This window comes from Oncorhynchus gorbuscha, linkage group LG14 (genome assembly GCF_021184085.1).
Source record: "Oncorhynchus gorbuscha isolate QuinsamMale2020 ecotype Even-year linkage group LG14, OgorEven_v1.0, whole genome shotgun sequence".
Taxonomy (NCBI): domain Eukaryota; kingdom Metazoa; phylum Chordata; class Actinopteri; order Salmoniformes; family Salmonidae; genus Oncorhynchus; species Oncorhynchus gorbuscha.
The window spans coordinates 17,699,182-17,714,721 of record NC_060186.1 but is presented as its reverse complement, the minus strand read 5'-3'; the positions used below and the strand labels follow the sequence as shown (position 1 = coordinate 17,714,721).

Sequence of the window (15,540 nt, the reverse complement as noted above, 5' to 3'; positions counted from 1 at the left end):
GGAAAGTTCTTGGAAATCGGTATTTTGTGTGTAGCTGTGGGTTTAATGGGGATTTGGTTATTAAAAACACATACCGAAGGAAGGGGATTCAACGCCGCGGAAAAGACTGTCATTGGGATCTGTACCAAAAACAAGACAAGCGTGGTTTGGTGACTTTCTGTATGGCGTTTTAAATCTGAACATTACCAGCAGTGAGCGAGTAGTGCCGACTTGCCTCGGTCGCGAGACGTTGTCATTGCCTGTTTTGCACCACTGGTTGGACAAATATTCTGAGTTTGTTTGCCATAGCCAAAATGACAACTGATTGATTAGCCCGACAGAACATAAATAATACGACATGGAAATCCCTAGCTATGTAATCTGTCAGTGTGATCGACATGGCTAAACTAGCTAGCTGTTCCATGGAAGTGTATAGCTAACGAGCGGTTTTGTGCTTTGTTTATTCATCTTAGTCCCCTTTTTTTCTTTAGGGAGAAGTGTATTTGAATTACCATCGGTAGTCGTTTGGTGCTGGATCCACTCGCAAATAGGTGAGATTTCATTCATGTAACTCTCTGTTCGTAGTATATTTACTTTGTAAACTAGCTAGTCAGCATTAGATAGCTAAACTGTAAATTTAGAAATGTGTTGTGAACATACGCAATAGTCGATGGCACGTGCTTTATTGGCTGTAGGACAGTGGTTATTTAAAAACGTTGCACATTTACACGACCACAATGTAGGCTTTAATGTAGCCTACACAAAATACTCAAATAAACATTGCTACAATAGACAAGCTGCAAACACCGAACAAGGCTGATGATGGGGCTTTCTGTTTCCAGTATCCCCTGCCTTGCATATAGTGAGTTTTAACTGCCATTGCAATTTCCGAGAAGTAGTCGATTTCGCAGAACGTTCCGTAATCTGTTTTTTATATATTTGAATGCGGACAAACGTTTCCCAATCTTTAATTTCCACGCAGCAATTGTAATGCATCGAGCATTTAAGTGAACGGTAAACATCGAGCCTATTGCACATTGTTTCATTGAAGATTTATCAAGTCACTGAATTAGGCTTTTCAGTGCTCCTCCCTTACTTGCCATGTTTAAAAAATAATAATAAAAAAAGCTTTTGCAAACGTAACCCCATTCATATACATCAACTACCTTTAGCGCCTACTGAAGTATCTTCTGGCAGGGGAGTTAGAACCCCGACGCTCGTTCTGAACGTTAACGCGTCACTTGCTGTACGATTTGAAAACATCTTTCATATCAGCAAGAAATGCAATTACTACACTCCTTTTATGGGGTTAGGGTTCTCACACGGCTATATTTCCATGTTACAGGGGTACCAGTACCGAGTTGATGTGCAGGCTGTACGAGGTAAATGAGGTAGATCACTGTAGGGGTAAAATTAGTAGTCAACAGGAGATGTATATACATCTCATTAGCAGCAGTTTGTGATGCGTTAGTGCAAAGGTGGTTCAATGCAGATAGCTATTTGGCTTGGGGGTAGAAGCTCTTCAGGGTCCTGATGGTGCATTGTTACCGCTTGCGGTACGGTAGCAGCGCGAACAGTCCATGACTCGGGTGGCTGGAGTCAAGCACCTAACGGATATGTTATAATGTAACGTTAGCTGTTATTTAGCACGAATGTCCGTGACTAAACTGAATTAATTTACGTGTGTTGTATTTATTAATTTACAGGACGATACATAAGATTCAAGAAACTTGCAGAAGAAACTGGTTTTGCGACTGTGGGGCAACTGCCTGTCTTCTGGGGAATATTTTTGCATTTTGTCGGATGACTTTTGGCCTACGGCTGGGCAATTTCGGGTGGTTCCCCAATGACCTGCCACTCACCCGAATCCACGGATACCATCGAAAACGAGAGAAGAACGGATACCGTGTCACGGGTTGTAGATTCCGACGAGACTCGCATCGCTCAGACCATGAAAGACCTTAAAAATACAGGTGAGTGCATGTCCTCATTTTATAGTTTTAGATTACATCCACACACATTTCGACCCGATTACTAATGTTCCTATTTTCAGCGTTCTAGTACAGTTTTACTAGTACCGTTCCATACAAACGAGCATGACTATGTCAATAGCATTTATGAATTACAAATCAACGAGAGCTTAACTTTCAAAATATTTTTTTGTAATACAACTCAAGTCATGCATCCTTTATGGCCCTGAAAACGAGTGACTGTAAAGCAAACTAGCTTGAAAGTAACCTCATCTACATGCTCGTGCCCATATCTAGCACGATATGCATGCGGTCATGCTGCACGCACTGTCTGTACTCATTATGCATGGTTGAAAATGACTAAACAAGGCACACTTGGTGTTTCATCGTACAATGAATGCATTTCACCCTTATTTATCCTGAACAGTAACTTGTTTAGTGTCTTGAAATTCGTAGTAATTCGTGCACGAGGTACTGTTAGACACTTCACTTTGTTTTCAAGTCGCAGAATGTATATTTTGTTATAGGCTGTGAGTTGACGACTTTCTTTTTGTACAATTAGACTCATTCAAATGAGAATTCTCAGAACATGTCTATGAATTAATACAATTTGCCTTCATATGTTCGGAGTTTAATGTACCTTTTTTCTTAATTAAGTCACAAGCATTGTGTTCATTTACTTTCTAATAAACCATATGTTTCACTTCAAATGCTGTTAATGCATTTCTAGAATTCCCATAAATGCTGTGGAGCGGATCATTATTTTTAAGAGATGCACAAAAAGCTGTTCCAATGCTGTGATCTTAAAATGGAGGTGTTCATTTATTAGGTAGACATGTGGGCTATTCAAAGAAAGTAAGTATCTTTAATGTATTTTAAGAGGCATGTATTACCATTAAAGGGAAATAAAAAACTTAACTTCATATTCATCTCCATCAACATATGTGAAGATGGCAGATAAGTGTTTTCAATGACATCCCCAATTATTAGGAGACATTGCTTACTAATTGGTTTGTCATTGGAAACACTTTTTACTGAAAACAGTGTACTTTTCACCTGTTGGTGATGGAATATGAAGTAGAATTTTTATTTTTCTGAGCAAAGCACATAGGACAGCTTCCCCTTTGTATTGCCTTAGTCACAGTAATAAAGAAAGACATAGTTGCGTGTTAACTTTTTACTGTTGAAAAGCGATATCTCAAGTGTAAATACAGAACATACACTAAATTAGGGATCATCAACCAGATTCAGCTGTGAGACGATTTTATAAAACATTTTCTTTAGTGGATGGTCGGGGGCCAGAAACATAATTACATTAGTTAACTGCAAATTGACCTCAAGAAGCCCAAACAGATATTTAACTAAAACGTCATTTCAAACTTTGCTAACATTTGATTCGATCATGTTTCTCTATACATGGGAATAAATCACTTGGCGCTGATTTACTGTAGTTTATGTCCAATAAATTCTATACAAAAAATAATATACAACAATTTTAACTGAGTCAGTAAATTGAAATTTCATTAGGCCCTAATTTATGGATTTCACATGACTGGACAGGGGTGTAGCTGTGGGTGGTCCAATGTCCTCCCAGGCCCACCCATGGCAAAGGGTGTGTACTTTGAAGAATCTGAAATATATTTTGATTTAAGACTTTTTGGTTACTACATGATTCCATATGTGTTATTTCATAGTGTCGTCTTCACTATTATTCTACAATATAGTCAAAATAAAGACACTTGACTACACACTACCCCATAATGACAAAGCTACTTTTTTTTATATGTAAATGTGATAAGTATTCAGACCCTTGTTAAAGCACAGTGATTACAGCCTCTATTCTTCTTGGGTATGAGTCTACAAGCTTGGCACACCTGTATTTGTGAGTTCCTCCCATTCTTCTCTGCAGATCCTCTCAAGCTCTTGTCATGTTGGATGGGGAGCAGCACAGCTATTTCCAAGTCTCTCTAGAGATGTTCTAACTGGACCACTCCTGTGTTGTCTTGGCTGTGTGCTTAGGGTTGTTCTCCTGTTGGAAGATGACCCTTCGCCCCAGTCTGAGTTCTTGAGTGCTCTGGAACAGGTTTTCATCAAGGAGCTCTCTATACTTTGCCTCGATCCTGACTAGTCTCCCAGTCCCTGCCACTCAAACATCCCCACAGCATGATGCTGCCACCACCATACTTCACCTTAAGATGGTGCCAGGTTTCCTCCAGACGTGACGCTCTGCATTCAAGTACTGGAGAATTTCTAACCTTCACAAATCCAGTCAAACTTAAGTTTTTGTGTGGAGGGGGGGTTGGAGATGGCAGACAGTTGCTGCTGCAGTGTACGCTAACTGCAGAGATTCCCCTCATACATTTTACTGCAAAAGTCACTCCTTAAATTGTGAGAATTTAACATGTTAACCCAGTGGAATTTGTTTTGAAATTCCTGTGGACAGGATAGATTAGGTTAAAGCTTAAAGTCAGGTTTAGTTGTACAGTTTCTGACTGTTCACATGTTTGTGTATGACCTTTTGATTTGGATTACCGTCTGTTATCATTAAAAGGGATCTTGTTTTGTTTGAGTAGCCCAGTGTTTTGTCCTGTCTCCTTGTGCTAATGCATGTGTGTTTCTCTCCTAACAGGCTGGTACTGGGGCAGTCTGACTGCCAACGAAGCCAAAGAGATTCTCCAGGATGCATCGGAGGGCACCTTCCTGTTGCGTGATAGCTCCCAGAGGGACTACCTGTTCACCATCTCTGCCATGACCTCTGCCGGCCCCACCAACTTGCGAATCGAGTACAAGGAGGGCAAGTTTAAACTGGATTCGGTGGTGCTGATCAGGCCCAAGCTCAAGCAGTTTGACAGTGTGGTGCACCTGGTGGAACACTACGTGCAGCTGTCCAGGACTACAAGTAGAAGGCCGTCAGGGGCATCGCAGTCCCTGGCCCCACCCAACGGGACAGTTCAGCTGCTCCTGACCAAGCCTGTGTACACTGCCACGCCCTCTCTACAGCACCTGTCCCGTATCGCCATCAACAACGCCACAAGGCAGGTGCAGGAGCTGCCTTTACCCAACAGGCTAAAAATCTACCTGACGGACTACAGTTACAATGTATAGTAGGACTACGAATCCCAGATGTGCTGTGGGGTAGAGAGCACTGCACCTGCCATGTAGTGGCTATCACCCAGTCTGAAGTCTCCCTTTAGCCCCAACCACTAGACATGGCTTGACGGCCCCTGTACTTCTGGAAGGATTGATGTTGAGCAATATGGTTAGAGCCAAGTCAGTCATCTTATCCTCAGGAAGCTAGGTGGAATATCTCCCATATTACTACACCCTTCTAGTTCCTTTAGTGCTACAGTTGTTCATCAAAAAGGGCTTAGAAGTTGGAGCTAAGGGTTGATTTCAGACCCAGGTCATGTTCATAATCTCTGAAACTGGTGCAAATTTTTGTTCAAGTGGTGGTATACCCTGCCTGCAGACCAGCTCAGGTAAACAGGGTTTCAGACCCTTCTGAATGAGACCCAGGAGGGGTGGCAGTTAGCTTTAGTGCACTTTTTTTCAAGTTCCAAGCTTTGTATAATTTGCCTCATGTCTGAGACATGAGCATCTGACACGGTATCCACTTTCATTCTGAATTATGTTTGTTCATATTCTCTTTTTTTACATTTTTTTTTATACTGTAATTATAAGAAGGTGTGGTGCTGGGGTGTCGAACTAAATGTTGGAACTAGTCATTTAACTAAAATTTTCAGTAGTTTCAAATAAATCTTGGTATTACTTTTTTGCGTGTAGCAAACTACTAGAACTACACACAACCCATTTATTTTTTTTTGTGTAAAATTGGCCAGAACTACTTTTTTGGCATCAGACCTACTTAATTGTCACTTGAAAGCGTTTTGGTGTTTAATAGGGCTGAATATTTGAGTCCAGGTTTATTTTTTACGTAGCCGTTTGGATGTAGTGAACACATTTTTCACAATCACTTCAGTTAAGTAAGCTATAGATGTAGCTTTTTCCAGTGTGAAGTAATTGGTAACTTGGTAAAGTATTTTCAGTGTAGCTTTCCCCAACACTGATCTTTTTTAATTGTTTTATTTTCACTCAGTTCCGATTTTTGTTTTGATAAAGCACAAGCAATTTACAGGCTTCAACTCTGATGGTATCTCTCTCACTGTCTCCTCCTGCTAAGAGGATAAAAATAATTGATTTCAGGAAGTTCTCAATCCTGGATGTTGCTCCCACTACGCATCACTTCTGTGAAACATCTACTTCATCACTGCATTTTCTTTCAATAGAAAATGCCCTTGAGCAAGTCGATGCTCACACCTCAGAACTAGACCTTGATTAGACACAGGCTGTATCTAATGTCTAGCTATTATGGCTGTTATAAGAAGGAATTACCTTTCCAAGCGCATATTGGATGTTCGCCCAGGGGTTTTCATTGGCTTGACGTGAATCTTATTTTAATCAACATATTGCAAGTATTTATTGATTGTTCTTCTGTGTTTCCTATAAAAGTTACAAATAAAGCTTGTTTTATCAGCCTCAATTCTGTGATTTGGGAGGCAATAATGCAGGGGTGTCATGGCGCTCCTGTGTATTGTTTGAGTCATTCTCAATTTACAGAAGGTTCAGTGTGAACAATTCTTGCAGAATATTCCAGAAATCACTCTTGATACATGATCATGCCATTTACTGTTTTCGTATGGTGCTTAAATACAAGTGTTTTACTTTCTCTGTGAGGAAACCAGAAAAATAAAACTTAGGAGTGAGTCTTCTCTCTGTGTGAAGGTTATTTTCAGTTTAAATTTAGCTGTAGGCTCTGGGGCAAGAGGTTGGGTCAACGTTGAGGGGCCACAGGGATGGGGCCCCAGTCTATTGTTTTTGTTTGAAATTAAACATAATAGAACCAGCCCATCGGCCACTAAAACAATCGATTCCTGCTACCGAGACCTGGCTTTGCTCGCAACAGCGCTGGCACACACAGCGCTGGTCTCTGTGGGTTGGTTGGTTGCATTCCTGCGGCTTCCACAGCAGGATGCGCCGTTTAGACTTGGCTGAGGCAGATAAATGGAGCGGCTAGAATTTGATGCAAGACAGAGACTCATGTCTGTTCTGCAGAATATAGTTCTGTAAATTAATGTTCTGGAATGTTGAGATGTCCTGAAATAATATTCCTCTTAGCAGCAGATACAAAATGCTGTTCAAAGGTGCCAATTGGAGTAGACTGAATTGAAGCCATTTCCAATTATATAATTTATGCTTCAGTAGGCCATATGTTCCATTTCCACCTGCAGCTTTATGTAGTGCATGTTGGATCCATCCTTGCTCATAGTACAGTGGCTTACCCTCTGAGAGAACACACTGTGTGGGGCACAGCGGCTGCAGCCTGCTTAGCTCTGGGCCGTCCTAGCTAGTGCTGGTTTGATGAGATCAGCCTGGGTAATAGATCGTATTCTGCATGTGGAGCAGAATGTGAATTTAAGCCCCGCGCCCATGCTTACACTTTCTATAGGGACTGTTTGTTCTGTAGTGGTCGCATGATGGAAAGGCCGGTAGTGTAGTGATGTTTGCTGCTGTACCTGCAGGTTGTCACCTTCCCCAGTCCCAAACTATATTAACCCCAGTAAGTGAGGAGAAAGGTTTAAATGTAGCAGGTTGGGAAACCTGCCTGTTTGGTAACACTACCTGAACACTCAATATGGACTGATTTTGTGTCCAGACAGTAGCAGAAAGCATTTTTCTGAGAAATCTACTGGGTCTGAGAACAATCCTTGATAAGGGGCAAGAAGTGCTATTGGAGAGGCAGCTTTGGAATATGTTCCTATGTTGCATTCATAACTGATTGCTAACCAATTACATCTTGCTAATGTGTGTGCCTTGTCTCTTTGTGTTATATACTTCAAGTCACCTGCAAAGCACATCTGTCAACTACTTTTATAATACATCACTAAGAGGCATAACACTTGCTTCATTACATGACAGAGGAACAGGTTATATGTTTTTGTTTTACAGAAATGGTCAATTTCACTCCACATTGCTTCCTGCCTTCATAATCCGAGACAGCTGCAGACTTCAACAAAGTCTTCTTGTATTGGCTGAAACAGAAGAGCTACTGTATCAACCAGGACTCAAAGGTCAGACCGTTGATGACCGGTTGAATAGGAAGACATGGAAGGTTGTCAATTGTCATATCGACCATGGGTTAGGGTCAGGATTTCCCCTGCTCAGCTGTAGGGAAGCTATCCGACACTCCCTGAATGGAGAGTAAGTAGACCTACTAGAGTTGATGTCTGTCGTTGGCTGCAAAGCTCTCACCGGGTCACTAGGGAGTTTTTTTTAAAATCTCACTGTAAACCTGTCAGTCGCTTTCTGTTATCAATCACCAGTCCAACCTGTTCTGGTATCCGTTATTATTACTGGGATATTTAAAAGGCAAGTACAGCATCCTTGTTCTTGTCATTCATATCCAAGTCTACCATGCAAATATGAAGCCTGGTAACAGCCTCAACAGATCATTTGGGACATGAGTTTCAGAGCTGATCTTATCATATCTGGACATGGTTCAGTAATGCAGAACTGGGTGCAGCTAGACACATTTGAAAGTTTTACATTAATTGTGCAGGATTATTATTATTGTGCTCTATTATTGTAGTATTATAAACACCTTTAAAGAGATGCAGAAATGTTCCTTCGTCTCTGTTTGCATTCTCATGTAATTATGTTGGCTTGGCTCTGCAGCCATATAGGTTTTAGACTGGACACTGTTCTGAGAGTTAAAATGCTTTGCACTGGCACTTCACATTGCCACACGGATGGGACATGAGGTTCAGATGTAACTGAAAATGGCAGGTCAGATTAACATGACAATGATGACATAGAGGCCTGCCTGTCAACATGGGTTTAACTCATTAACTGATGTCACATGGGATCCCATCAGGGATTTATACTCAAGGCTTCGGCTCCCTCACAACTTACAGTGTTTTTAGTTTAATAAGAATGAAAACGGTTTTGTTTTATTGTTGACACAGAAATCAGTCTAAAGCTGTTTATTTACGCAAGCAGCCCAGTTCTGATCATTTGCTCATAATTGGGCAAAATACTCGAATTGGGCTGCCTGTAGAATCGATTTCCTATCAAATAGATCCAGGAGCAATTTTGTTTTTCAGAAGTAGAAGAAAAACATTGACATTTAGTAAATGCATTGTTTGCAAGACAAACATGAGACATGTTAATTATACCACAGACAGAATATTTTTGGGAAGAGCCATCAGAGAGTAAAGACCGCTTGGCTCATGTTTAGTCGGACATTACATAGCTGTGCCCCTGATGAGGAAGTAAACGGGCCGGCAATTGCATTGGAGAACGTTCCTCCGTGGCTCTTTCTGAAACCAAGTTTAGATGTGGATATGATTGAGGGCAGGAGAGAATGGGGTGGGGATGTTATTTGGTGTGTGGAGAGATATATAGATAATCGGTATTATTTGTTTTTAAGGATAGATACAGATGGTTCGAAGGATCCAGGCAGTGGTAGGGTGGGGCCTGGGGTGTATATTCCATGTTTCAATGTTGGAGTATGTAAGCGGTTAACTGACAAGTCTATGCGGCCGAGTTGATGGCCATGATTCTAGGTTTGAGATGGGTGGAGGAGATGAAACCACTCAGAGAGGTGATCTGCTCTGATTCGGCTGCAGTGTTGAGTGGTGTGAAGAAGGGCAGGTCAGATAGGGGAGACTTGTTTGTGGAGATGATGGTGCTGTTAATGGGATTGCAGAGGATGGGAGTGGTGGTAGGCTTTTGCTGGGTTCCCGCCAATGTAGGTGTGGAGGGTAAATGAGAAGGCCGATGTGGTGGCTAAGAGTGCTGTGAGAAGAGCGGGGGTAGATATTCAGATCCCGCTGGGCTGCAGGGAAGTCAAGTCCTTGATCCGGGCAAAAGGGCTTGATTTTTGGCAAATGGAGCGGGATGCTAGTGGGTAATGGGAGGCAATTTTATCTTGTGCATGGATCAGTAAAGGAAGAGGTGGAGAGAGAGGATTTAGGTGAGAGGATGATGTGTGGAGTAGATAGGGAGAGATTATGTGACATGGTTAGTTAGAGAGGCTGGACGGGGTTGGGGTATGAGTGGTGTAGTGGGGGGAGGAAAGTGGTGTCTAGGGTTCTATGTTACTTTCTTAAAGGAACAGGACTAATTGTCATGTTTTGTCTTATATTGTCTTGTCATTTTGCTTTCCCTTCTGTTCGTTTTCCCCCTGCTGGTCTTATTAGGTTCGTTCCCTTTTTTCTCTCTCCCTCCCTCTCTCTCTTCTCTCTATCGTTCCGTTCCTGCTCCCAGCTGTTCCTATTCCCCTAATCAATCATCTAATCTTTTCACACCTGTTCCGTATCTTGCCCTCTGATTAGAGTCCCTATTTCTCCCCTTGTCTTCCGTTTCTGTCCTGTCGGATCCTTGTATATTGTTCGCCGTGCTGTGTCTTGTTTCCCTCAGATGCTGCGTGTGAGCAGGTGTCTGAGTCTGCTACGGTCGGTGCCTTCCCGAGGCAACCTACAGTTTATGGTCGAGTCTCCAGTCTGTCCTCGTCACTACGAGTGGAATTCGTTTTTTATGTTTTGTTTTCTGCTCCGATTTGTCTAGGAGTATTGCCTATTTTCCTTTACTGGATTAAAGACTCTGTTTTCGCCAAGTCGCTTTTGGGTCCTCATTCACCTGCATAACAGAAGGATCCGACCAAGAATGGACCCAGCGACTATGGATTCTCTCTACTCTACTCTCGAGTTCCAGGGAGCGATGCTCGGCAGACACGAGCAGGAATTGTCTGCTGCTCGGCATGCCGTTGAGACCCTGGCCGCTCAGGTCTCCGACCTCTCAGGACAGTATCAGAGTCTTCGTCTCGTGCCACCAGCTACTTCCGGGTCTTCCGAGCCTCCGGAACCTAGGGTTAATAACCCACCATGTTATTCTGGGCAGCCCACTGAGTGCCGCTCCTTTCTCACCCAGTGTGATATAGTGTTCTCTCTCCAACCCAACACATACTCAAGAGAGAGAGCTCGGGTTGCTTACGTCATATCACTCCTTACTGGTTGGGCTCGGCAGTGGGGCACAGCTATCTGGGAGGCAAGCGCTGAGTGTACTAACAATTATCTGAACTTTAAAGAGGAGATGATAAGGGTTTTTGATCGTTCAGTTTTTGGGAAAGAAGCTTCCTGGTCCCTGTCTTCCCTATGTCAAGGTAATCGATCCATAACGGATTACTCTATAGAGTTTCGCACTCTTGCTGCCTCCAGTAACTGGAACGAGCAGGCGTTGCTCGCTTGTTTTCTGGAGGGACTCCACGCTAAGGTTAAGGATGAGATTCTCTCTCGGGAGGTTCCATCCAGCGTGGATTCTTTGATTGAACTCGCTATTCGCATTGAACGACGGGTAGATCTTCGTCACCGAGCTCATAGAAGAGAGCTCGCGTTAACTGTGTCTCCCCTCTCTCCGACACTACCATCTTTCCCCACTGACTCAGGTGTTGAGCCCATGCAGCTGGGGGGTATTCGCATTTCGACTAAGGAGAGGGAACGGAGAATCACCAACCGCCTCTGTCTCTATTGCGGTTCCGCTGGTCATTTTGTCATTTCATGTCCAGTTAAAGGCCAGAGCTCTTCAGTAAGCGGAGGGCGACTGATAAGCGCTACTAGACGGTCCTCTCCGTCAAGTACCTGTACTACCTTACCGGTCCATCTACGCTGGACCGGATCGGCAGCTTCCTGCAGTGCATTAATAGACTCTGGGGCGGAGGGCTGTTTTATGGACGAAGCCTGGGCTCGGGAACATGACATTCCTCTCAGACAGTTAGGGAGCCCACGGTCATGTTTGCCTTGGATGGTAGTCCTCTCCCCAGTATATTATGTGAAACACTACCTTTAACCCTCACTGTATCTGGTAACCATAGTGAGACCATTTCTTTTTTGATTTTTTGTTCACCTTTTACACCTGTTGTTTTGGGTCATCCCTGGCTTGTGTGTCATAATCCTTCTTTTGATTGGTCTAGTAATTCTATCCTTTCCTGGAACGTTTCTTGTCATGTGAAGTGTTTAATGTCTGCTATTTCTCCTGTTTGTTCTGCTCCCTCTTCACAGGAGGAACCTGGTGATTTGACAGGAGTGCCGGAGGAATATCATGGTCTGCGCACGGTCTTCAGTCGGTCCAGAACCAACTCCCTTCCTCCTCACCGGTCGTATGATTGTTGTTCTGATCTCCTCAAGAAGCGTTTTGCATCCGCTCCTATCCTTGTTGCACCTGACGTCACTAAACAGTTTATTGTCGAGGTTGACGCGTCGGGGTGGGCGTGGGAGCCATTCTGTCCCAGCGCTCCGATACTGACGATGGGGTCCACCCTTGCGCGTATTTTTCTCATCGCCTGTCACCGTCGGAACGTAACTATGATGTGGCTAACCGTGAACTGCTCGCCATCCGTTTAGCCCTAGGCAAATGGCGACAGTGGTTGGAGGGGCGACCGTTCCTTTGTCGTTTGGACTGACCAAAGGAACCTTGAGTACATCCGTTCTGCCAAACGACTGAATGCGCGTCATGCTCGTTGGGCGTTGTTTTTCGCTCGTTTCGAGTTCGTTATTTCTTATTGCCCGGGTACTAAGAACACCAAGCCTCATGCTTTATCCCGTCTCTTTAGTTCTTCTGTGGCTTCTACCGATCCCGAGGGATCCTTCCTGTTGGGCGTGTTGTCGGGTTGACTGTCTGGGGAATTGAGAGACAGGTTAAGCAAGCACTCACTCACACTCCGTCGCCGCACGCTTGTCCTAGTAACCTTCTTTTCGTTCCTGTCTCTACTCGTCTGGCTGTTCTTCAGTGGGCGCACTCTGCCAAGTTAGCTGGCCACCCCGGCGTTCGGGGTACGCTTGCTTCTATTCGCCAGCGGTTTTGGTGGCCTACTCAGGAGCGTGACACGCGCCGTTTCGTGGCTGCGTGTTCGGACTGCGCGCAGAATAAGTCTGGTAATTTTTTTTCTGCTTCTGCTCCTGGTCTTGCTGGGTCTCAGTCTGTTCCCTGCCATCGCATCTCTCCTGTTCTTGTTCCTGCCCTTGCTGTGTCTCAGTCTGTCCCTAGTTGTTACTCTCCTGGCCTGTTTGGTCCTGTTTGCTCTAAAGCTTTCAGTTCTCTACCCGTGTCTCATTTTTTTTAGAGTAGTACCCTAGTTTCCCTTTTTATCGTTTTCCGTTACGGTCCTGAGGAGAGGAGTTGGGTTCTTTCTCGGGACGTGCTGGACCGTTTGTGATCTATGATTTCCTCCGTTGCCGCCAGTGTTCCTCCTCGAGAGCGCCAGGAGGCGCTCGGTGAGTGGGGGGGTACTGTCATGTTTTGTCTTATATTGTCTTGTCATTTTGCTTTCCCTTCTGTTCGTTTTCCCCCTGCTGGTCTTATTAGGTTCGTTCCCTTTTTTCTCTCTCCCTCCCTCTCTCTCTTCTCTCTATCGTTCCGTTCCTGCTCCCAGCTGTTCCTATTCCCCTAATCAATCATCTAATCTTTTCACACCTGTTCCATATCTTGCCCTCTGATTAGAGTCCCTATTTCTCCCCTTGTCTTCCGTTTCTGTCCTGTCGGATCCTTGTATATTGTTCGCCGTGCTGTGTCTTGTTTCCCTCAGATGCTGCGTGTGAGCAGGTGTCTGAGTCTGCTACGGTCGGTGCCTTCCCGAGGCAACCTACAGTTTATGGTCGAGTCTCCAGTCTGTCCTCGTCACTACGAGTGGAATTCGTTTTTTATGTTTTGTTTTCTGCTCCGATTTGTCTAGGAGTATTGCCTATTTTCCTTTACTGGATTAAAGACTCTGTTTTCGCCAAGTCGCTTTTGGGTCCTCATTCACCTGCATAACACTAATGAAACTAATTTTATGTAGTTAGCCCGTGACTGTCCTCACATTCCAGAACAATAATTGGCGCTGTATGCTGGGTGTGATCCGCCAACCCAATCACAAAGAAGAGGAACTAAGCAGATGAGCGTGCTGAAAGTTATTGTAAAACAAGAGGAATGACAGTTGACATGAAATTAATCATGGAATAAGGTTAGTTTTTGTTCACGTTGAGACAAAAAAAACAAGAAATCTTTGCGTATATGCTGCAGTTAACGTTAGCAGCAAACCAACTTCACATGAAGGCGATCTAGCTAACGTAGCTAGCTAATTTTAGCCAATAAATATTGGCTATGGTGGGTTGATTTGACGAAATATATGTTTGTAGACATTATGTACGACTAGCTAGTTATTTCATGACAACTATGGACCTGAGGCACAAAGAAATACTCAGGAAACACCGGCTGGACCTGTCCAACCAAATTTGAATTGATGACACCATAGTTCAATTCCTGTACCAGGAGAACATTTTAAAGAGCCAGGTGGACGAGATTCAGTCCCAAAAAAGCAACAAAAAGAAGACGTTGAGACTGCTGGATATCCTTCCCACCCGAGGTCCGCGGGCGTTGGGTACATTTCTGAATTCCCTGGAGGAACAGTTTACTTGGGTGAGAGACAAGTTACTCCAGGATTTGGAGCAACCCAATGCACCTGGGCAAAGTCCAACAGGTGAGTCTGTTGCCAAGTGTTTGACATCCAACTAACGTTCGGCTAGATTTTCAATGGCCATTCATTAGTACAGACAAAAGACCATAGAAATAGAATAGGTAGCTAGAACCAACCAACATAGTTCAAACCAGTGCTGGGCTTGATGGTGCTGGTCCTTATTTTTGAGTACAGGTACTGTTTATGTTTAGGTGAACTCTGCAATACTTTTATGCTAATATTCTATAAGACGTGCAGGAACTCGAGCAGTAGAACATTTGATGTGCCATAACTCCTGCCCAAGTCAAGCATTGGTTGTAACCATGGAAATATAATTACTATAAAGATTTTAACAATATTAATAATGTATCATCTTTTTTAAAGCACTTTTTACGATACACTTTTAGATTATTCTTGTATAAAATAAATAAACTTGGTAATATAAAGAACAGAAATGTTCAAATAAAATATAACCATATCATGAAAGCAACAATTGGATAGAAGGGTAAGCCAGCCCATAGAGATTAGTTTTAAAGGCCTGCTTTAAATTCCCCAACTTCCGGCGCCGACTGAGATGGCCGCCTCGCTTCGCGTTCCTAGGAAACTATGCAGTTTTTTGTTTTTTTACGTGTTATTTCTTACATTAGTACCCCAGGTCATCTTAGGTTTCATTACATACAGTCGAGAAGAACTACTGAATATAAGATCAGCGTCAACTCACCATCAGTACGACCAAGAATATGTTTTCCGCGACGCGGATCCTGTGTTCTGCCTTACAAACAGGACAACGGAATGGATCGCATGCAGCGACCCAAGGAAACGACTCCGAAAAAGAGGGAAACGCGGCGGTGTTCTGGTCAGACTCCGAAAAAGGGCACATCGCGCACCACTTCCCAGTATTCTTCTTGCCAATGTCCAGTCTCTCGACAACAAGGTTGATGAAATCCGAGCAAGGGTGGCATTCCAGAGGGACATCAGAGACTGCAACGTTCTCTGCTTTACGGAGACATGGCTTACTGGGAAAACGCTATCCAGGGCGGTACA

General features: G+C 43.6%; 1 protein-coding gene across 8 annotated transcripts; it reads left to right on the top strand.

Annotated features, from left to right (window-relative positions):
• LOC123994578 (suppressor of cytokine signaling 2-like) lies at positions 1–6,713 on the top strand. 8 transcript variants are annotated; one of them, XM_046297339.1, is made up of 5 exons: positions 2–144; positions 471–530; positions 1,325–1,361; positions 1,686–1,952; positions 4,579–6,713. In XM_046297339.1, the coding sequence occupies exons 4-5, from the start codon at positions 1,826–1,828 to the stop codon at positions 5,052–5,054; spliced, it is 603 nt and encodes a 200-aa protein (XP_046153295.1). In that variant the 5' UTR covers positions 2–144; positions 471–530; positions 1,325–1,361; positions 1,686–1,825; the 3' UTR covers positions 5,055–6,713. The 8 variants fall into 8 exon arrangements, with proteins under 8 accessions (XP_046153294.1, XP_046153295.1, XP_046153290.1 ...); XM_046297340.1 differs by having other exon boundaries at positions 33–159; XM_046297341.1 differs by having other exon boundaries at positions 34–149.
• Positions 6,714–15,540: the final 8,827 nt, after the last annotated feature.